The following is a 23,220-nucleotide window of genomic DNA, read 5'->3' as shown; positions in this document are numbered from 1 at the left end:
TTCAAAAAATGACAACAAAAAACTGGTTAAACACCTGACTGTGTGTACTTGTGCAACTCTGCAGGCACGGAAACAGAACTCCTGCTGTGAGATCATGTGATGTCACTGCTTTGTCCACATGGACGTGGCTCTTTCTCTTTCTCTGCCTTTCTGCTCTTCCTACAACTCCCATCATGCACCAGCTTGCCACACGAAGTGCAGAATTACGCCGTCTCATCCAGTTTGGGGTGTCCCAGTGAAATCTGGAACAGGTGGCAGATGGTGGCCAGTGTGAATGTGGCCTGGATTCGGACTGATGGGAGCTGAAGGAGTGATGAGATTAAGGGGAAAAGTAACACTTGAATCATTTTAACCTTTCAAAGAGTAAACGTCTGTGTGGCATTTCAGCACCAGCTAAGGACAAAGTGGTGTCGTGTGTTCTGGTGATGTGTTGGTGGAATGTCTTCAGACCAGTTGTTTTTCAGTTTGAATCAGTTAATAGACATTTGGATGAGAAGCGGTTTTGTGCTTTTGCTGGAAGACAACACTAACAGTCTGTCCTGTCTGAACTAAAATGTCACGGCTTCATTTACATAAACCTTTTAAAATTCTTAACACGTGAAGCTTGCTCTGCCCACTAGGTGGCCCTGTTTAGCAAGTCTTATTGGGACTGTGTGACTGCACTAGATGGTTTTTGAGGTTAATCTTTAAAAACTAATATGAACCAAACAGTGGCTGCTTGAATATGTCAGATGTATGTTTGTTTTTTAAGCAAAGCTTTTTTGGGGGGGAAGCTTTTTTGCTTTAGTAGTGTAAGATTAAATGTGTGCTTTGTAGTGTTTCATGAAACCTTAAACATTCCCACTTTAAGTCATGTAAAGTTTTGATGCATCTTAAAGATGATGAGAAGCGTGAGCTTGGATGCAGCCTTATAAAAAAAATGTAATTAATACAGAATTCAAAAACTGGTTATTTAAAAAAAAAAAAAGCTGTAATGTTTTATCTGTCGACGCATTACATGTTTATTCTACTGGTGGCAAAAGCACACGTTACACTTGTGCAAGTTTTTACATTTGGTTAACATGGACCTTTGCCATCCAACTCTTGGACCACTGACATTTTCCCAGCATTCACTGGGACTGGGATGAATCTAAACAACACTTCAGCCTAAGCTGCAGTTGCACTCTCTGACTTCATACTTTCTATTTGCTGCTTTTTCTACAAAATAGTTAATGTTTCAGAAGAGACATTTTGTAGTTAAAAGCACACCATATCTTACATTCCCTTATCATCAGCCACTTTTGCTTTGGATCAAACGCCAAATGGGTAGGAATAGTCCAGTTCCACCTTTGGTGATTGAACAATATACAATCCAGTCTCTGTGTAATATGATGACACAAACATGACTGCAGTTTTGAGTCCTATGTGCCTGTTATAGCCAGGTACAACTCAGTGAAGGATTATACAGGGGTAAAAATAAATAAAAAAATAAAAATGTCTCAGTTGATTAGTATGCCACACTGTTTGATCACAAGGATTCCAAAAACATTAGTTTGAACTGACTAGAACTGAAACTTTAAAACAGCAAAAAAAAAATGGAAACAGGCAGATATCAAATTTGTACAGGGGTCAAAAATTGTAGTTGCTCCAATTTTGGTTAAAAGGTGATTCAAATGATGTTGAGCTAAGATGATTTTTTTTTTTTTTTTTTTTTTTTTTTTTTTAAGGACTAGCTTTAACTGTTTTGAATGTTTGGTCTCCAAAGTAAGGACTGCACATGGATGGCGTCCATTAGGTTCTGTGATGTATTATCATGAAATGTGATACCTAGGCACAAACTATCCTTTTTAAAATCCTGTTTGCATCATTTTTACCACATTTGGAGCAACTTAAATTTTTGCCCATTGTGCAAATTAAATTGATGTTTGTCATCTTTTTTTGTTGTTTTTATTCCATCGCTTTCAGTCATAGATGGTACAAACTGAACCTTTTCAAAATCCTTACAATTATGAATTATTTAAAAAAATGTATATTTTTCCAAAATATATATATATATACGTATTTTTGACCTTGTGTGGTCTTCAATTGGCCCTTACCTGACTATAGCTGGCACTCTTTGAAGGCTGTCATACATCAACAGGATATGGCAGGTGGAGTCAGAATTGTAAGGACTCTTTAGTTGCCTGGGATTGAAAACCTGCTTGGTGCGTGGACTAAAACTACTCAGTGATCTCAGATGAAGACATGCCTTTGGTTGTGTTTTTGTTTGCTGATGCATCTGCAAACAGTTGGTATTTGAGTGCCAGTGTGTCAAGTTAATCTTACTGCTTTTACAGTGTACACTTCTGTGCAAAACCTCTGGAGAGTGTTCGTATTTGTCTCTAAGGTGCTGGGATAAATGGAAATATTACTCATACAGCACAGTAAATTGTTTATATATACCATTCTCGTGTGAAGCTTGTGCTGGAGTTTCTCATCGATGTGCTGGATTTGTCAATGATGTGATATCGCACTATCTAACTTCAGGTCAGATTTTACTGACTGTGTGTGCATGCACGCGCAGGTTTTCATCCAGATGTGGCCTGCGAACTTAAGATGATTAACAGTTGTTTTCTGTCTATATTAACATTTTGATTTTGACACATTAATTTGTTGAAAGTGCTTACAGAACGTGTAATCTTACTTAGATAAACAAATAGTTGGTTTTTCGTGTGATGTTTTTGTTTTTTTTTTTCCCCCCACTCACTTGTTCATACAGGAGAACTTTTTGTGATGAGGCTTTAAAGGAGTGCAGGAAATCCAAGAACCGCCAGCTGTTTACGTCTTCATTTCTGCCTGATCAGCTGATAAGATGCTGCTTTCAGGTGTTGTGTAGGAAATATTAAAATTGTACGAGGAGATTCAGAACCAAGAGGGGTATAAACTGAAAGGTTGCTGGATTCAGTCCCAAATTACAACTAAATAAGAAACCCTGAAAAACTTTGATTTTGGTTCACATTCCTCCATTGATCTCCATACAGTGTATCTGGAAAGTATTCAGAACTTCACTTTTTCCACATTTTATGTTACAGCCTTATTCCAAAATGGAGTAAATTAATTTTTTCCCTCAAAATTGTACTCGCAACACTCCACTTTATTAAAAACAACTAAGAAATCAATTTAGGCCCTAATTTTGTATTTTATTGACTGTACAGCGATACAGCACCCATTTGGTGCATTCACTGGATTAGAACAGATCAAAATACTACAGAAGACAAAGAATTTTTACTTGACAGTTTGAAGTGAGTTTTCTTTGTTTCAGAGGGCTTCATACCCATTAAAATTCACCAGAATATACAAAATTGGACTTGCTCTTTTAAAAAAATTCTGTGGGAGATCCCCCAGACCCCCATAGTTTGAAGTGAGTGTTCTTTGTTTCAGAGGGCTTCATACCTATTAAAATTCACCAGAATATACAAAATTTGACTTGCTTTTTTAAAAAAAAAATTCTGGGGGAGATCCCCCAGACCCCCCATAATCAATACTGTGTTTTTACTTCACAGATTGAAGTGACTTTTCTTTGTTTCAGTGGGCTTCATACCCATTAAAATTAACCAGAATATACAAAATTTGACTTGCTCTTTTAAAAAAATTCTGTGGGAGATCCCCCAGACCCCCATAGTTTGAAGTGACTTTTCTTTGTTTCAGAGGGCTTCATACCCATTAAAATTAACCAGAATATACAAAATTTGACTTGCTCTTTTAAAAAAATTCTGTGGGAGATCCCCCAGACCCCCATAGTTTGAAGTGAGTTTTCTTTGTTTCAGAGGGCTTCATACCCATTAAAATTCACCAGAATATACAAAATTTGACTTGCTTTTTTAAAAAAATTCTGTGGGAGAACCCCCAGACCCCCATAATCAATACTGTGTTTTTACTTAACAGTTTGAAGTGAGTGTTCTTTGTTTCAGAGGGCTTCATACCTATTAAAATTCACCAGAATATACAAAATTTGACTTGCTTTTTTAAAAAAAAATTCTGGGGGAGATCCCCCAGACCCCCCATAATCAATACTGTCTTTTTACTTAAATTTGAAGTGAGTTTTCTTTGTTTCAGAGGGCTTCATACCCATTAAAATTCACCAGAATATACAAAATTTAACTTGCTCTTTTTTAAAAATTGTGGGGGAGAACCCCCAGACCCCCATAATCAATACTGTGTTTTTACTTAACAGTTTGAAGTGAGTTTTCTTTGTTTCAGAGGGCTTCATACCCATTAAAATTCACCAGAATATACAAAATTTAACTTGCTCTTTTTAAAAAATTGTGGGGGAGAACCCCCAGACCCCCATAATCAATACTGTGTTTTTACTTAACAGTTTGAAGTGAGTTTTCTTTGTTTCAGAGGGCTTCATACCCTTTAAAATTCACCAGAATATACAAAATTTGACTTGGTCTTTAAAAAAATGTTCTGGGGGAGATCCCCCAGACCCCCCATAATCAATACTGTGTTTTTACTTCACAGATTGAAGTGAGTTTTATTTGATTCAGAGGGCTTCATACCCATTAAAATTCACCAGAACACACAAAATTTGACTTGGTCTTTAAAAAAATGTTCTGGGGGGGCACCCCCAGACCCCCCAGAATCAAGACTACACCCCACCCCCACCACCCTTTTATGTACCTTTATGTTCAGGTTTTGCATTCTTTTTATGCTTTGTCTCTCCTTAGAGGCTATTTAGAATTGATTTGTATGCTGTATAATGTGTTTATTGTATTTATTGAGGAAAAAACTGTGTGCCCCCACTACGTCACATTTTAGGGAATTGCTGGAATTGATTTTTGCCAGGAAAAAATTTCAGTCAGATGAAAATTTATTGCTTTAACCCATGCATTAGGGGTATTGTGTGTAGAATTTTGAAAGAAAAATTAATTTCATCCATTTTGGAATAAGGCTGCCTGTAACAACAAAATGTGGAAAAAGTGAAGTGCTGTTAATACTTTATGGATGCACTTTAAATTTGGTGAAGAAGAGGAGGTTCATTATTTAATGTGGGTGGGTAGCCAGAGAAAGCACTTTATCATCAGCTTATTTCCAGAAGGGCCCACGGCATGTCTCTCACTCCTCCCCAGCACATCTGTTCAAGGTGCTAGTGCCACCAGCTCCCTGAAAGGATGCAGAAGAGTGGCTTCAATCTGCTACCAGAAAGGACTGAGGACTGCATGTTTTCATTCCAACCACTGCTTCCACCAGGTGATTTTAGTGATTAACACCACTAGAGCAGAGGTGAGGAGTTCATTGAAATTGCCTGTTGATGTAGTTGGTAGAAATGAAAACCTGATTCCCAGGTCTTTCACTGGGTCATCAGAGGTGTGGATGGACCAGTTGTCGGCCAGCCAGGACCCAAGGCGGTTCTGCAGTAAACAGAGTGATGTCTGCAACAGACCTGACCTGGATCAACACAAACATTGTCCAGTCACCTCTACACAGACTCAAACACAAGATTTGGGTGTTTTCTTTCTCCTCCTACTTATTTAAATATACAAATTATGAAATTACCAATTTAACTTTAAATTACAAAACAAAAATGACATTTAAAAAAGAACTGACAGTTGCTTACAATCAAAAAATAAAATTGCAAGTAAAACATTAAATACAATCGTTAATTTTGTAGAGTCAAAGGTGAAAAGTGGTCACATTTTTTTTTATTCAGGAGTTGCCTCAAGAGGAGCATCTGGTGTAAAACTTGTGCCAAATCAACAGGCAGATCCATCTTGGATCTGCTGTGGCGACTCCGAAAAAAGGGAGAAGCTGACGGGACACACTGTCATCTTCAACCGCTTACTACAATTCAGGGTCACATGGGGAGCAACTACGCCTAAAATAGTCACACAACACTGCATAAATTCTGTATAAAAAGTTGGTTGTCAGAGTCATTCATAGTTGGACCTGCAAAGAACCACCCAGTTTACACACACACACAGAAAATGATCACGCAAGAGACACTGAATTTCTTTTCCTGATCAGGAGAGGACAAACGAGGAGCTCCTTCAGCAAGAACTGTCGTCTGCTCTGAAGGCCCTGCCCATTTGCTTCTCCTTTTTATTGAATATAGTTACATACAGCATGTAGGAGTGACAATATCACAAAACAATGGAAAGACACAAAGTGTGGTCTCACACTGATATGAAAACTATTATGACTTTGAGCCCTCAGTCTCCTAAGCTTCCCATAATAATGTCCAGCCCTGAACCGGTGTTCCGGTTACAGTGCTCTTTCCTCAAGGCTGAACTGTTAAAGGTGCACATCTGCGCTTAGCAAAAACATGACCCTAGAAAAACAGTCTGCACACTGACTAAGCCAAAGAGCATCTGCTCACTTTATCGTTTGACAGTTTTAATGATCACTTGAACAGTGATTGCTTTGACAATAAGTATTTAAAGGAATAACATGAACTCTCACACATGCATATATGTATATATGAAAAATAGAGAACAGCATCAAAGACATGATCACAGAGAGTACATCAAAGTGAAGACATTAAGATTTGATAATGTATATTGAACACCAATATTGATAATATATAGAAAACCCTGTCAGTGCATTTATTTGAATAAGTTAAACATGGGTTCCTAAAAGCTGCACCGCCCACATGGTGCTGGTGGTTGTGATTCTATGGTAACGGAATTACGACGACGGGAAAATCTGGCCATATTTTAGCTCCCCATTAAAAATGTGCTCCGATTGTAATTCCGTTACCATAGAATCGCCCAACTGTGTTTTGGTTGTTGAAATTTGGAGCCCCGGAGCTGCACGTGAACGCAGCACGACAAGTGTGAAAGGAGCGCCGCAGACAGACTGAAAAACAGACTGTAGCGAAGGATGGAAACAAGTCACAGGTAAGAAGATTCAGCAGCGGGCACAAAAAAAGTTTGCTTTTTAACGTTTCCGACTGACGGAGTTATGCTTTGCGGCGATTTTAAAAGCTGCATGGAACTTTTTTTTTTCAAAAACGTAAGAATTGACTCTTGCCCTGGTTTTCCTCATTTGCTTGCATATTTTATTATGCACCGTGTGTGTGTGTCGACATGAATGTTTTGGCTTCTTTCTTTGCTGCTGCTCTGATTCCCCCCCCCCCCAGCAGTTTTCACCTCTGCACCTCTTTATTTTCCTCTCTGTTCCCCTGCTTGATTTTATTTTTTCCCCTCCGCTTGTACAAAGGCGAAGTGCGGTGTTCCAGCGTGAATGTGATTTGTGTTTGCAGATGGCTGAACAGGAACTCACACCGCAGATTTTCCACGTTGTTCAACTCAGGAATGGTGAGTAAATGTTGGGATAAGATTGATCACAAAGTAGCAGAGGTGGGACGAAGTCACTGTCAAGTCGTGAATCGGCAAGTCTCAAGTCAGCTTGCACCAGTTGGTGGTCATTATGACTTGAGACTTGTGACTTGCTGGTGACTTCGTCTCACCTCTGCAAACTAGGGGCTCCAATAAATCCAGTGATTTTTAAATCATGCATCTTTTTATTCAGAATCACATAAAAGTCTTTACTAAGAATAAGGCAAAGATAAAACTACACTGGAATCATCTAATGTTAAATTCCATTTAGCAATGTTCCACCACAGGCGGCAGCAGTGGAGAGAGTAAGGGGAGCAGCCCCCCTCCCTCCCCCTAGGTTTGAATATGGGTACTCAGCACCCTCACCCCACTTAGAAAATATGTTCAGAAAATATTTGGAATACATCACATCATTTGATTAAGCAATGGAACAGTAGACATTTCAGTATTCTTAAAGCATCCAAATCAAGTATAGATGGGCGCGGAGCTACGGCACATCCGGTTAGCAACGTGACTGCAAAGAGTGCGATTTGTTCTCAGTGATTTGTTTTCACTGGGATGCGTGCACAGTAAATGCCCGGCTGTCCACAGGGGTCTATGCAAAAATCTCTTTGATTTAATTTGTGATATGCTTGATTTGGATACTTTTAGAATACTAAAATGTCTACTATTAAAGAGATTTTTGTATACTTGTTGCAAGTAATAATACATTAACATGCTTTTGGAGGGCGGTATGCATTTTGTGAGTCCCCCCGTTCACGCCCAGTCGCCCAAAATGACAGATATTCGCCCTCTAACTCGGGCGAATATGTCATTTTGGGCAACTGGGCGTGAACGGAGGGACTCAGAAAATGCATACCGCACGACAACAGCATGTTATTTGCATTATCATCACTTTTTACTGAGATACACAACATGTAACACGTACATAAAAAGTTGGCTCACTTAACTTCTGTCGTGTCGGATGGCGCGCGCGCTGCTCTCCAAATTTGGCAGTGCGTCCTCATCAAGCTGGCTGCTTTAGCTGCTGTTCATCGTCGTACTATCCATGAGAAAATTATCCGGCATATCCATATTAGGACCAAAACACACTTCTCACCTTTTCATCTTTTCCTCTGCAGACAGTTCTCCCCCCCCCCCCCTCTGCGGACAGTTCTTGGGCTGCGCGCTATGACGTTATTTGTTTACGCACAGCGGGCGGGTATAGCCAGATAGCGTTGACGTAAATCTACGATACCGGCCTAGCAATGCCCCGGTAAAGTGATAATGAGTAATATCAAATAAATGCTGATGCAGTTGAGCATATGTACATTAAACTATTAAATGTACAAAATGCAAAAGCAATGCTTAAAAATTAACCATGCAGTAAAGGAAATTAACAAATTTCATGGGGGTTGGGGGAATAAACCACCCTGCCAAAATTCTGTGTGCGCAATAGCACGCACTGGTGCCCTCTGGCGTCCTGTCTGCACCCGTTAAAGATGAGTTTACTCTCCAGCACAACACAGGTTGTGATATGTCGTGAGGCAAAGGCATGCTCGTGTAAGTGCACCTTTAATGATTAACACTGTTGCCTCACAGCGAGAAGGTCCCAGGTTTGCTTCTGACTTTTGTCTTTTCTGTGTGGAGTTGGCATAACACCCCCCCCCCCCCCCCCATGTTTGCATGGGGTCCCTCTAGGTGCTCCCACTTCCAAACACATGCAAACTAGGTGCATTGGTGACTCTAATTTGGCCGTAGGTGTGAATGTGTTTGTCTGTCTATGTGTCGGCCCTGCAATAGACTGGCAAGGAACACTGTGGACAGGCCACCAGTCTATTACTGGTGGCCTGTCCACAGTGTTCCTTGCCTCTTGTCCAATGACTGCTTGGATAGGTTACAGCCACCCATGACCTGTCACTGGAATAAAATGGTTCAGAAAATGGATGGATGGATGAACAAATTCAATATGCTGAGCTTCTAGCTCATTCATTCATTTTCTACCACTTATCTGGGTCAGGGTAGCAATAGACTAAGCCGCTCAACCACTTCCTTGTCCTTGGCCAAGTCCTCCAACTTCCTGGGGGATCTCGAGGCACTTCCAAGCCAAGTGGGAGATAAAGTCTCTCCAGTGTGTTCTGGGGCTTCTGCCCAGGTGGACGTGCCCAGAAGACGACTGGGGGCATCCTCATTAGATGCTCGAACTGCTTTAACTGGATCCTTTCAATGCAAAGAAGCAGCAGCTCTACTCTGAGTCCCTCCCTGATGTTCAAGCTTCTCACCCTATCGCGGAGTGTAAGTGCACAAGTGAAGTTATTTTTAACCAAATTCTGGTCACGGTGCTGCTCTGACAGTTAACTTGGCCTCTGTGTTTATGTATTTACCTGAACACACAGAAAATAATGTGGCCATACAGCAAAATGTGTTTAATACCGGAGCTTTGTTTTTCTTGTCTCCCCATGAAGGATCAGTTGCTACTGCCATCACTCATCCTTCTTCTGGAGAGGAGTCTTTAACTAGGAGCAGTGGAATAATTCCTGGTGAGCATTGTGTTTATGTATGATTCAGAAAGTCACAATGGTGGGATAACGTGTTGGCAACTGTGGAAACGCCCTCTTCTGTCACCACGTACATCTGATGCAAAACTGAAAAATTACTGAGCTGATTTTTACGCAAACGCTAGTCACCTCTGTGCCTGGATATGTTTTTTAGAATATTTATAATTTAATCAGCATGCAGAAGCACCACACCACAGCATCTGCTGTTGTGGAGGACTCTGTCATTTGAAGTATTTTATTACAAATACTTAGAACAATACAGCTTGTGTGGTGAAACATCCTAATGACAATATTTGCACTGAACGAAACTCCTCTTATTTAACATGGTATGTTTATGGTGTTAGCTCTTTTAGCAGCTGTTGGTAGCCTGATATGTTAAGCCTCGTTAATGCACGATTGAGGAAAATCAGTTGTGCACATGCTTGAAGTAGGTTTGTTGTGGAAAAGATGCCGTTCTTTAGCGTGATCATGCTCATCCACACACAGGTCCAAAGGACACCACTGCACTGATGATGCTGGTGCAGGGAGAAGACACCTGATTTCGTCACCAGTGGGATATACAGTAGTGTTCAGAATAATAGTAGTGCTATGTGACTAAAAAGTTTAATCCAGGTTTTGAGTATATTTCTTATTGTTACATGGGAAACAAGGTACCAGTAGATTCAGTAGATTCTCACAAATCCAACAAGACCAAGCATTCATGATATACACACTCTTAAGGCTATGAAATTGGGCTATTAGTAAAAAAAGTAGAAAAGGGGGTGTTCATAATAATAATAGTGTGGCATTCAGTCAGTGAGTTCGTCAATTTTGTGGAACAAACAGGTGTGAATCAGGTGTCCCCTATTTAAGGATGAAGCCAGCACCTGTTGAACATACTTTTCTCTTTGAAAGCCTGGGGAAAATGGGACGTTCAAGACATTGTTCAGAAGAACAGCGTAGTTTGATTAAAAAGTTGATTGGAGAGGGGAAAACGTATATGCAGGTGCAAAAAATTATAGGTAGTTTATCTACAGTGATCTCCAATGCTTTAAAATGGACAAAAAAATCAGAGACGCGTGGAAGAAAACGGAAAACAACCATCAAAATGGATAGAAGAATAACCAGAATGGCAAAGGCTCACCCATTGATCAGCTCCAGGATGACCAAAGACAGTCTGGAGTTACCTGTAAGTGCTGTGACAGTTAGAAGACGCCTGTGTGAAGCTAATTTATTTGCAAGAATCTCCTGCAAAGTCCCTCTGTTAAATAAAAGACGTGCAGAAGAGGTTACAATTTGCCAAAGAACACATCAACTGGCCTAAAGAGAAATGGAGGAATATTTTGTGGACCGATGAGAGAAAAATTGTTCTTTTTGGGTCCAAGGGCCGCAGACAGTTTGTGAGACGACTCCCAAACTCTGAATTCAAGCCACAGTTCACAGTAAAGACAGTGAAGCATGGTGGTGCAAGCATCATGATATGGGCATGTTTCTCCTACTATGGTGTTGGGCCTATATATCGCATACCAGGTATCATGGATCAGTTTGGATATGTCAAAATACTTGAAGAGGCCGTGCCCTTGAAATGGGTGTTTCAACAAGATGATGACCCCAAGCACACTAGTAAACGAGCACAATCTTGGTTTCAGACCAACAAAATTAATGCCTCGCAGATGTGAAGAAATCATGAAAAACTGTGGTTATACAACTAAATACTAGTTTAGTGATTCACAGGATTGCTAAAAAAGCAGTTTGAACATAACAGTTTTGAGTTTGTAGCGTCAACAGCAGATGCTATTATTGTGAACACCCCCTTTTGTACTTTTTTTTTACTAATAGCCCAATTTCATAGCCTTAAGAGTGTGCATATCATGAATGCTTGGTCTTGTTGGATTTGTGAGAATCTACTGGTACCTTGTTTCCCATGTAATAATAAGAAATATACTCAAAACCTGGATTAATCTTTTAAGTCACATAGCACTACTATTATTCTGACCACTACTGTATAGACTTGTCCAGTGTTTAGAAAGAGAAGGTGACTACGTGAAAAAGTAATGACACTGCCTGGTGGAGAACATTCAAAGTTTAAGTAGATATGTAATTTGAAATAAGTTAAATGGATCACCAGAAGAAGCTAAAGTTATAGTGGTAAGAGAACTCTCGGACTTGGAAAGGTTTAAGTGATGGGTGTTTGTTCATTGGCTTAGTAATGGTTATGTTTGTGTGTCAAAGGAGCATGGGTATAATCAAATTGGGAAAATTATTTCCATAGCACGTATGGGTTTACATCATGTAGTGAGACTTATGTGAATCGTATTGTGGTTTGTGAATTTTACGCTATTTTTATTTTTTTTTTTTTCATTTCATGATGACAGCTGATTCTTTTGAATTTACTTCTGCGCAGGAATTACAGCCTTTTCAGTACACAGAGTATCATATACTAGACCTGGAATATAGGATTACCCGGACAACCATTTTTATTCTTTTATAAATAGTAATTGTCAGTATTATACGGAAGAACAATACAACAACTGTATTACAAATGAGGGGAATTTCTCAATAATTCACTTTAACAGTAGGAGTTTGGACAAGACTTTTGGGAGTATAAAAGATTATTTAAAACAATTTGGCCAAACTTTCAGTAAAATTACTATAACGGAAACTTGGCTTGCAGAAGTTGATATAAACTATGAATTGGAGGGTTAACAAATTCAGTCATCGGAATAGAAATAAAAGAGGAGGTGGAGTGGCTTTGTATGTTGACAAAAGGCTTATATACAACATTAAAGATCAAATGACAATGGCCATGGATACTTTTTTGGAATGTATTACAATTGAAATAGGTATGGAAAAGGTAAAAATATAATTGTTAGCTGCATATATAGAGCTCCAGGCTCTAAAATTGAAGAAGTTCAAAATTGGATAGAGAAGCATTTTTCACAGTTGGGTAATAAGTGTGTATTTGTCTGTGGTGATATAAATATTGATCTCTTAAAACCATATCAACATGAAGTGACATAGGATTTCATGCATGTACAGCTTAAATTTGTATCCAAAAATTACTAGGCCTTCAAGATTAACTTCTCAGTCAGTTACACTCATTGATAATATATTTACTAATGATATTGATACCAAGACATCAAGTGGATTATTGATCAATGATATTAGTGACCACCTACCAATTTTCATAGTAATTGAGCTAAAATTAAATAAGAAATGTGACGAGAAAATACAATATCGTAAACGACTGCAAGCTGAAGAAGCTGTTACTGCCCTAAAAATAATAAAAATAACAAAGGAAACATGGAAAATACTGAATAGCATTATAGCAAATAAACCAAAGGCAAAGAACTACCCAAAATACTTTACTTATAACAACAAGGATGAATATAACATGAACCAAGTTGTGAACAGTTTCAATAATTTTTTTTGCTAAGGTTGGGCCAGATTTGGCAGCTAAAATTCCACAAAGCAAAACATCAACTGATCATAATGATGTACATATGTCCTTAGTAAAGCACATAATTACAGAAATTGCTAAACCATTAACATATATATTTAATAAATCATTTCAAACTGGAATTGTCCCAAATGGTATGAAAGTAGCAAAAGTGATACCTTTATTCAAATCTGGTGACAGACATCTTTTTACTAACTATAGCCTGTGTCTTTATTGTCACAATTTTCAAAGATATTGGAAAAACGTTACAATAACAGATTGGATAAATTTATTGAACGACACAACTTGCTTAATGATAGTCAATATGGATTTAGAGCAAAAAGGTCCACAGCACTGGCTTTGTTCGATGCAATAGAAAGATTAATAAACATGTGGACCAAAGGAAAATAGTGCTAGGATTATTTGTTGACTTAAAAAAGGCTTTTGACACAATCAATCACAACATATTATTTCAAAAGATGGAGCTTTATGGGAGCAGAGGAGTGAATTTGAATTGGATTAAAAGCTATTTACAAAACCGGAAACAGTTTGTTAAACTTGGGGACTGCTGTTCTTCGTATCTGGACATCGTTTGTGGGGTTCCTCAGGGTTCTGTGTTGGCACCAAAATTATTTATATTGTAAGTCTTGGAGGTGTTTAAAGCAGTTCTTTTTGCAGATGACACAAACTTATTTTGTTCAGGAGATATTTTGCAACAATTATTAGTTGATTTGGGATCTGAAATGATAAAGTTGAAGAGATGGCTCGATATGAACAAATTGTCATTAAATTGGTCTAAAACTAAAATAATGTTATTTGGAAACCATAAAAAAGATGAACAAATACAGTTAAACATACAGGGGGTAAATTATAGTATGTGTCAAAGAGAACAAGTTGTTAGGTGTGATCATCGACGATAGAATCAACTGGAAAGCTCATTCAACATATTCAAAAGAAAGTATCAAAAAGTACTGCAATATTAATTAGGGCAAAGCATATTCTTGATGGTAAATCACTACATACTCTGTATTGCACATTGATTGCACCTTATTTGACTTACTGTGCTGAAGTATGGGGCAATAAACTATAAAACTACAGTGCAACCATTATTCATCCTTCAAAAAAGAGCATTAAGAATAAGTCATAATGCAGGCTATTGGGATCATACCAATCCATTGTTTATCAAATCAAAGATTTTAAAACTCTGTGACATGACTTCGTTTAAGCCTGTTCAATTGATGAATAAAGTGAAAAATAAGCAAGTACCATTTAGAATTCAAGAATATTTTATGCAAAGAGAAGGAATATATAATTTAAGGGGTTTGTATCATTTTAAAATTGCTGGTGCTAGGACGACCAGGAAATGCTTCTGTGTTTCTATTTGTGGCCCAAAAAAATGGAATAAGCTACCTGAGAAAATATCAACCAGTTTAAATATTTATACAAAGACATGGTGTTCGCCAGATATGTATCTGATGGAAAACGTTGAATTGTGTTGTATGATGAATTTGCTTCATTTGAATTTTTACTATTGAATATGTACCGGGGTAGCTAGAACGAAATAGGAGCGGTTTTGAAATACTCAGTTCCCTCAGCTGTAGTTTTGAGCTACTACTGGTCAGACTTTGTTGGAAATGATCGTGTATGAACTGGCACTTAGCTTGGGTTGATTTGACTGTATGAGTGGGTGTAGGCATTGCTAAGCTAAGCTAAGAAGGAGAGAGCATATCTCACCCATATTGGCCTCGCTTTATTGGCTTCCTGTTAATTCTAGAATAGAATTTAAAATTCTTCTTACTTATAAGGTTTTGAATAATCAGGTCCCATCTTATCTTAGGGACCTCATAGTACCATATCACCCCAATAGAGCGCTTCGCTCTCAGACTGCAGGCTTACTTGTAGTTCCTAGGGTTTGTAAGAGTAGAATGGGAGGCAGAGCCTTCAGCTTTCAGGCTCCTCTCCTCTGGAACCAGCTCCTAATTCGGATCAGGGAGACAGACACCCTCTCTACTTTTAAGATTAGGCTTAAAACTTTCCTTTTTGCTAAAGCTTATAGTTAGGGCTGGATCAGGTGACCCTGAACCATCCCTTAGTTATGCTGCTATAGACTTAGACTGCTGGGGGGTTCCCATAATGCACTGAGTGTTTCTTTCTCTTTTTGCTCTGTATGCACCACTCTGCATTTAATCATTAGTGATTGATCTCTGCTCCCCTCCACAGCATGTCTTTTTCCTGGTTCTCTCCCTCAGCCCCAACCAGTCCCAGCAGAAGACTGCCCCTCCCTGAGCCTGGTTCTGCTGGAGGCTTCTTCCTGTTAAAAGGGAGTTTTTCCTTCCCACTGTCGCCAAGTGCTTGCTCACAGGGGGTCGTTTTGACCTTTGGGGTTTTTACGTATTTATTGTATGGCCTTGCCTTACAATATAAAGTGCCTTGGGGCAACTGTTTGTTGTGATTTGGCGCTATATAAATAAAATTGAATTGAATTTTCTTGTTCTTTCTTTCCTGTACCTTTTGTTTTTGTGTTTTGTTTTTTTTTTTCTATTGATTTTGTGGTCTGTAAATGAGTGGGGTTGTTTTTTGTTTTTGTTTTTTTGGAAGCATTGGTGCCTAATAAATTCAATTCAAATATTGTATAGGAGGCGGAACTTTTCAGTCGAACTGTATATATAAATTATCCACTTCTGTGCCTTTTTCCTTCATCTTGCCCCCCCCCCCCCATTTTCTCACACATAATATGTTAGACATGCAATGTATAAACTTCCCAATAAAGCATGATGAAAATTTGATTTTTTTTTTTTTTTTACATATTTGTTTCACATGTTCCACATTGCAGTGATGGTTAACAGAGGAGGACACGTAGACATGTGCTGTCATGAAATAACTAGACCAGAAAAACTGGTTGGAGCTGACAGGATGTAAAATTTCAGGAAAAAAAAAAAAACTGCTTGCAAAGTAAAAACATGCAGAGGCTCTGACCACACTGCAGATGTTGGCCCTTGTCGTTGTTATGACTTTTGAATTTGATTTCAAGAAGGTGCATTATTTGTCTCTTTGTGTTTGTAGGTGGAATTGCAGCTGCAGTTTTCATTGTTTGTTTACTGGCTCTGTACGGCGTCCTTTGGAAGTGCATGGCGTCACCGCCAAAACGGTAAAAATAACGTGTCTGAACTTGATTTGTTTTGTGCTTTGACTCCATTGACTGTTATCTTGCTGACTGTTTGTTCACCTGTCACGTGTGTGAACTTTGTATCTGAGCTCATCACACAAACACCAGTCGCCTCAGTTTTTCTTCAATAATTTAAATAGTTATAATCCAGTTACAGCTGGCTCATTTGTTTCACCCACTTAGAAAGAAAAGGAAAGTGAAAGTACGAGTGCAGCAGAGGATTCCTTTGTGACAACTGTTCTTTGGATGGAAACTATCTCCTTTTGCCTTGGACCTAAAAATCTGAAAGAAAGCACTTTGCTCCTCATCAGAAAATGGCACCAGATTGACAGTATTCCACTGGAGACTATCCTGAGTTCACAGCAGAGGGAACCCCTTCACCTTTTAGGCCAGTGTGGCCTTGAGCGGTCAAATCAAGTCTGTGGCTGACCTGAAAGGACCATCAAGGGTCAAGTGTCCTCCTGGTGCCTCGCTCCCCTCTCAGGAATCACCAAAGAGCTGAGAAGGGACTGTTTTTGATTTCACATTCTTTGGAGAGGGACTTCCATCATGTGGACTGAGAGACAGTGTTACTCTGCACACTTTACATGTACAAAAGCATGAGCACCTTGTGGTCTTTGGGGCTGCTTAATTCCATTTTTTTTTTTTTACTTCTTCCCTTTTTTGTTAATATAATTATTAATTTACTGAGGAAGTGTAGTGTAGTTCTGGGTTAATGCACACATGTTGCAAAAACATTTCCAGGAGAGTTTTTTTTTGGATGTGTGAATGCAGAAGTGCTGAGATTGTGTTCTGTGCATAATGCAGAAGTGCATGTTCTGCCTCTGCTGACTGAGACATTTTTGTTCTGTAAACACAGTGCCTGTTGCACCAAGTCAGGCTTCTTACTCTACACTGCTGCCAAAATGCTCAATCCTGTAAATGGACTGCATTTATATAGCGCTTTTCCATCTGCATCAGACATTCAAAGCACTTCACAATAATGCCTCACATTCACCCCGATGCGAGGGTGCTACCATACAAGGTACTCACCGGGAGCAGCTAGGGGATTAAGGACCTTGCCCAAGGGCCCTTAGTGATTTTCCGGTCAGGCCAGGATTTGATCCGAGGATCCTCTGGTCTCAAGCCCAACACTTAACCACTAGATATCACCCCCCCCTCCATGTACATGAACTACTCCATAGAGAGTAGTTCATGCACCAGTCTATTTTTAAAGCTACAGTGTGTATTTAGATATGTTTATTAGCAGAAATATAATACAGCATGCCTAGCCAAATCTTCATTCGTGTATAATTGTTTGCAAAAGCGAATAAGTCTTTTCATAAGTAAAGAATGAGCCTTTCATAGCCCTACAGTCAGTGGTGGACACAGTTCCGCAAATCTGCTAACCGCTAATTAGCAAAGCTAACTTTTTTGTTAGCGGACAAGCTTTTCAGCTAATTATGAAAACCATCAGCGGACCACTTATCTTCTGCTAAATTTAGCTTTGCTAACTTTTTTTGCTGGCATAATGAATAAAACTTCAAACTCAAAATCATACATTTTAGTACTTACCTGTTGCGTGTTTTGCAGTAGTCAGACGGCTGTGAGCTCTTGTGGTGGCTGCTGGTCTGTTATGCCTAGTCTACACTGGCAAACTTGACCAAACTTTTGTTTGCAAACATTATCAAACACCGCGTTTGCTTATGTTTGGCTTGGGCGTCCATACTATGAAACAGTACCAAACATTACCAAACAAATGTTTGGTAATGTTTTCCAGTGTTTTGTACTTTCCCTCTAAAAATGATCAGAAACAATGGCAAAATTCAAGAGAGAAGTCATCAGGGCGTCTGCACCAGTAATATGTGTAACGGCTGTGGAACGTCGCCGCCGCCGCCAAAAACAACAGAAGCCTCGCTTGTGGTGCAGATCCTGGATTAAGAAAAGACACAAGTATGGGGCCTACAGTTGCCTTCTTAAAGAAATACAGTCCTCAGACAAACCAAGTTATAAGAACTTTCTGAGGATAGATGAGGCAGCTTTCGGGGAACTCCTTCAGAAGGTGGAGCCACTGATACAAAAGCAAAACACACTTGATTATAGTGTTGTATAAGCATGGATGTTTCTCATATTCCTCAATTAAATTTTGTAACTCTTCAAATCCCCACACTCTTTCCTTCTTGGAGGCTGCCATTTTGTCCAACTAGTAATTCACATGATCACCAGCTCTTTTCTGATTGGCTGTTTGTTGGCAAACTTCACCAAACATGTTTTCAAGAATGAACATGTCCAAACTTTTGCAAACTAGTTTGGTGGTGTTTGGCAATACGTCCACCACCAAACATGAAGTTTGGTGGTGTTTGCCATGAAAAGTTTGCTCGAGCTTGGTAGTGTTTGCAAACAAATGTTTGCTAGTGTAGACTAGGCTTTAGAGAGGGGAAGTTCATTGTCCGCTTACATCATAAGATTTGTCAATTTCTGTATATTTAAATTCAAATATGTAAAATGGTCATATAGCAATAGGCCATATGAGCTTGTTGTGTTTGTACGTGATCCCATAATTGGTTTTAGAAATAAAATTCATGGTAATTTGCCAAATATTATTAAAAATACATAAACACCTTGTTCTCCTCATGAATTTGGCCCAATTTTCTAAAACTTAGTTAATTGTGATGCCTTTTATAAAGGCCGGGCACTTCCTGGTCAATCAGGAGGTAGCATTTTCTGGCTTGTTCACAAAAAAACAAACATGGTGCTTGACATGACCAATGTGAGTGAAGAAATTAAATGTTTTATTCACTTTGAGTTTAATGACGTTAAATTTAACTTATTTAATGCAACAACGTGGGCCAAAGCTTTGTTGTTTTTTTTTTTAACAAGTTGAATTTCTGATTACATTTTAAAGTTAAAAAAAAAAAAAAAAAAACACCAAAGAAGGCCCTTTATAAGCCCTTAAAGCAAAAGCTTCAGCGGGATCGATGCCCAAGCAGTCCACAAACTAAAGGTGATTTTTCCATCCCATTACGCTGAGAAAAAATCCTGCTGAGAATCCTGGCATATAGTATGGACTGTATTGTGAATGTAATAATTTACAATTGATTTTTTTTTTGTCGTTGTCGTGAATGTTACATGCTGTAAATGTTGTACATACCGATCCAGTCCAGATACAAAATACCATCAGTTTGTCAAGCACTCTGTCATGACATGAGATACTACTCTGATCCTTAATTTATTTCATTATGAAGTAAAAGATGGGAAATAATCAGGGGTGAAAGTAAGGGCTTCTCACACTTGCATCATATTAAAGATATTATTAAAGACTGCGCTTAACCCACCTGCTGTCCTGCTTTTATGGAGCGCTTCTCCGCAAAAAATTCAAATAATGTAAATAAATTGAAACAGCCACACCAGCCAGGGTGAAAGTAAGAATATTCAATAATTTCTGTACCAAGTTGAAAGAAATCTGAAACCACTTCACTGGAATATGTTATATATCATAGAGAAATTAATCTAATTTGTGTATATTCTTATATTCATAGAATATACAATGTCAAAGTGAATGTCATGTGACCCACCAAATTGAGAGAAAACATTTCTAGTCTATGAATTTGCTCTAACAGAATATCTCAGGATAGAAAATCTGATGTGATTAAAAGAAAACCCCTGAGGCTAATTAAAAAGGGATAAACTGAGATTTATGAAAGTAAGACTTCTAATTGAATTAAACGAATGGTGAGATATTTCTCACGACAAAGCATTCAGGCAGTAAAACTGAAGTCACTACTTTACAGAATACAGATTTTTATTCAGCAATTTATTCATTTCTCCCACATAATTAATATTACATATAATACACACTTATGAAAGGTCACTCCACAATTTATTATTTTTTAATTTGTTTAACCTTTATTTAACCAGCTGGCAATTCTTTGTCAGCTTGTCGCAGCACCTGAACGCTGTACAAAACAGCATTTTCACATCACTTTAACCCAAGTTTGAGTCAGCAAATCTATTTCTGTTTAATCTAAAGCCTGACGACGCGTAATAACGCTAAGCAAGATGGCGGCTGCTGGCAACCGCTCACAGGCTGCTTCCGTCATTTAGTGGAATAAAATCGATGCTCAAACTGGTTCAACAACTTCCAAATTTAACCAAGAAAACTGCATAAGGACTTTGCAATTCGTACCTCATTTGTGAAAATTTGCAACTTCACCACTAGATGGTACTAAATCCTACGTACCAAGCTTATGTTAATCCTCTCTAAACAAACTGGTTTAAATGTGTTAAACCATATTTTTAGTTTATATATATATATACAGTGAGGAAAATAAGTATTTGAACACCCTGCGGTTTTGCAAGTTCTCCCACTTAGAAATCATGGAGGGGTCTGAAATTTTCATCTTAGGTACATGTCCACTGTGAGAGACATAATCTAAAAAAATAATCTGGAAATCACAATGTATGATTTTTTTTTTTATAATTTATTTGTATGTTACTGCTACAAATAAGTACTTGATCCCCTACCAACCAGCAAGAATTCTGGCTCTCACAGACCTGTTAATTTTTCTTTAAGAAGCCCTCTTATTCTGCACTCTTCACCTGTATTAATTGCACCTGTTTGAACTTGTTACCTGTATAAAAGACACCTGTTCACACAATCAATCACACTCCAACCTGTCCACCATAGCCAAGACCAAAGAGCTGTCTAAGGACACCAGGGACAAAACTAGACCTGCACAAGGCTGGGATGGACAACAGGCAAGCAGCTTGGTAGAAGACAACTGTTATGATTATTTATTAGAAAGTGGAAGAAACACAAGATGACTGTCAATCTCCCTCGGTCTGGGATTCCATGCAAGCTCTCACTTTGTGGGGTAAGGATGATTCTGAGAAAGCTCAGAACTACACAGGAGGACCTGGTCAATGACCTGAACAGAGCTGGGGCCACAGTCACAAAGATTACATTAGTAACACATGATGCTGTCATGGTTTAAAATCCTGCAGGGGAGCAAGGTCGCCCTGCTCAAGCCAGTACATGTCCAGGCCTGTTTGAAGTTCACCAGTGACCATCTGGGTGATCCAGAGGAGGCATGGGAGAAGGTCATGTGGTCAGATGAGACCAGAATAGAGCTTTTTGGAATCAACTCCACTTACCATGTTTAGAGGATCAAATCAATTTTATTTATATAGCGCCAAATCACAACAAACAGTAGCCCCAAGGTGCTTTATATTGTAAGGCAAAGCCATACAATAATTACGGAAAAACCCCAACGGTCAAAACGACCCCGTGAGCAAGCACTTGGCGACAGTGGGAAGGAAAAACTCCCTTTTAACAGGAAGAAACCTCCAGCAGAACCAGGCTCAGGGAGGGGCAGTCCTCTGCTGGGACTGGTTGGGGCTGAGGGAGAGAACCAGGAAAAAGACATGCTGTGGAGGGGAGCAGAGATCAATCACTAATGATTAAATGCAGAGTGGTGCATACAGAGCAAAAAGAGAAAGAAACACTCAGTGCATCATGGTAACCCCCCAGCAGTCTAAGTCTATAGCAGCATAACTAAGGGATGGTTCAGGGTCACCTGATCCAGCCCTAACTATAAGCTTTAGCAAAAAGGAAAGTTTTAAGCCTAATCTTAAAAGTAGAGAGGGTGTCTGTCTCCCTGATCTGAATTGGGAGCTGGTTCCAGAGGAGAGGAGCCTGAAAGCTGAAGGCTCTGCCTCCCATTCTACTCTTACAAACCCTAGGAACTACAAGTAAGCCTGCAGTCTGAGAGCGAAGCGCTCTATTGGGGTGATATGGTACTATGAGGTCCCTAAGATAAGATGGGACCTGATTATTCAAAACCTTATAAGTAAGAAGAAGAATTTTAAATTCTATTCTAGAATTAACAGGAAGCCAATGAAGAGAGACCAATATGGGTGAGATATGCTCTCCTAGTCCCTGTCAGTACTCTAGCTGCAGCATTTTGAATTAACTGAAGGCTTTTCAGGGAACTTTTAGGACAACCTGATAATAATGAATTACAATAGTCCAGCCTAGAGGAAATAAATGCATGAATTAGTTTTTCAGCATCACTCTGAGACAAGACCTTTCTAATTTTAGAGATATTGCGCAAATGCAAAAAAGTCCTACATATTTGTTTAATATGCGCATTGAATGACATATCCTGATCAAAAATGACTCCAAGATTTCTCACAGTATTACTAGAGGTCAGGGTAATGCCATCCAGAGTAAGGATCTGGTTAGACACCATGTTTCTAAGATTTGTGGGGCCAAGTACAATAACTTCAGTTTTAGCTGAGTTTAAAAGTAGGACATTAGAGGTCATCCATGTCTTTATGTCTGTAAGACAATCCTGCAGTTTAGCTACCTGGTGTGTGTCCTCTGGCTTCATGGATAGATAAAGCTGGGTATCATCTGCGTAACAATGAAAATTTAAGCAATGCTGTCTAATAATACTGCCTAAGGGAAGCATGTATAAAGTGAATAAAATTGGTCCTAGCACAGAACCTTGTGGAACGCCATAATTAACCTTAGTCTGTGAAGAAGATTCCCCATTTACATGAACAAATTGTAATCTATTAGGTAAATATGATTCAAACCACCGCAGCGCAATGCCTTTAATACCTATGGCATGCTCTAATCTCTGTAATAAAATTTTATGGTCAACAGTATCAAAAGCAGCACTGAGGTCTAACAGAACAAGCACAGAGATGAGTCCACTGTCCGAGGCCATAAGATAATTTGTAACCTTCACTAATGCTGTTTCTGTACTATGATGAATTCTAAACCCTGACTGAAACTCTTCAAATAGACCATTCCTC

At 38.9% G+C, this 23,220-nt stretch overlaps 2 protein-coding genes and 1 long non-coding RNA gene across 4 annotated transcripts in view; 2 read left to right on the top strand and 1 right to left on the bottom strand.

The window, feature by feature from the left end:
• The window catches only part of ykt6 (YKT6 v-SNARE homolog (S. cerevisiae)), a 36,437-nt gene extending 35,470 nt beyond the window's left edge, over positions 1–967 (top strand). The window contains exon 10 of the mRNA XM_034170744.1: positions 65–967. Coding sequence (XP_034026635.1) covers positions 65–100 — 36 coding nt within the window. The 3' untranslated portion in view covers positions 101–967. The remainder of the gene's footprint in view (positions 1–64) is intronic.
• LOC117510856 lies at positions 927–22,696 on the bottom strand. The gene is made up of 3 exons (XR_004560828.1): positions 22,683–22,696; positions 6,020–6,025; positions 927–1,146 (listed from the first exon to the last, which is right to left on the bottom strand). It is a non-coding gene; the product is annotated as an uncharacterized LOC117510856 (long non-coding RNA).
• The window catches only part of sb:cb288, a 38,358-nt gene continuing 21,512 nt past the window's right edge, over positions 6,375–23,220 (top strand). Inside the window, exons 1-5 of one of the 2 annotated variants that reach the window (XM_034170746.1) lie at positions 6,399–6,857; positions 7,223–7,277; positions 9,743–9,817; positions 16,317–16,401; positions 16,603–16,850. In XM_034170746.1, coding sequence (XP_034026637.1) covers positions 7,223–7,277; positions 9,743–9,817; positions 16,317–16,401; positions 16,603–16,651 — 264 coding nt within the window. In that variant the 5' untranslated portion in view covers positions 6,399–6,857 and the 3' untranslated portion in view covers positions 16,652–16,850. Of the gene's footprint in view, positions 6,858–7,222; positions 7,278–9,742; positions 9,818–16,316; positions 16,402–16,602; positions 16,851–23,220 lie in introns of those variants that run through there. The other variant, XM_034170745.1, reaches the window with a different exon arrangement.

This window comes from Thalassophryne amazonica, chromosome 5 (genome assembly GCF_902500255.1).
Source record: "Thalassophryne amazonica chromosome 5, fThaAma1.1, whole genome shotgun sequence".
Taxonomy (NCBI): Eukaryota; Metazoa; Chordata; class Actinopteri; order Batrachoidiformes; family Batrachoididae; genus Thalassophryne; species Thalassophryne amazonica.
This window is presented reverse-complemented; position numbering and strand designations above follow the sequence as displayed.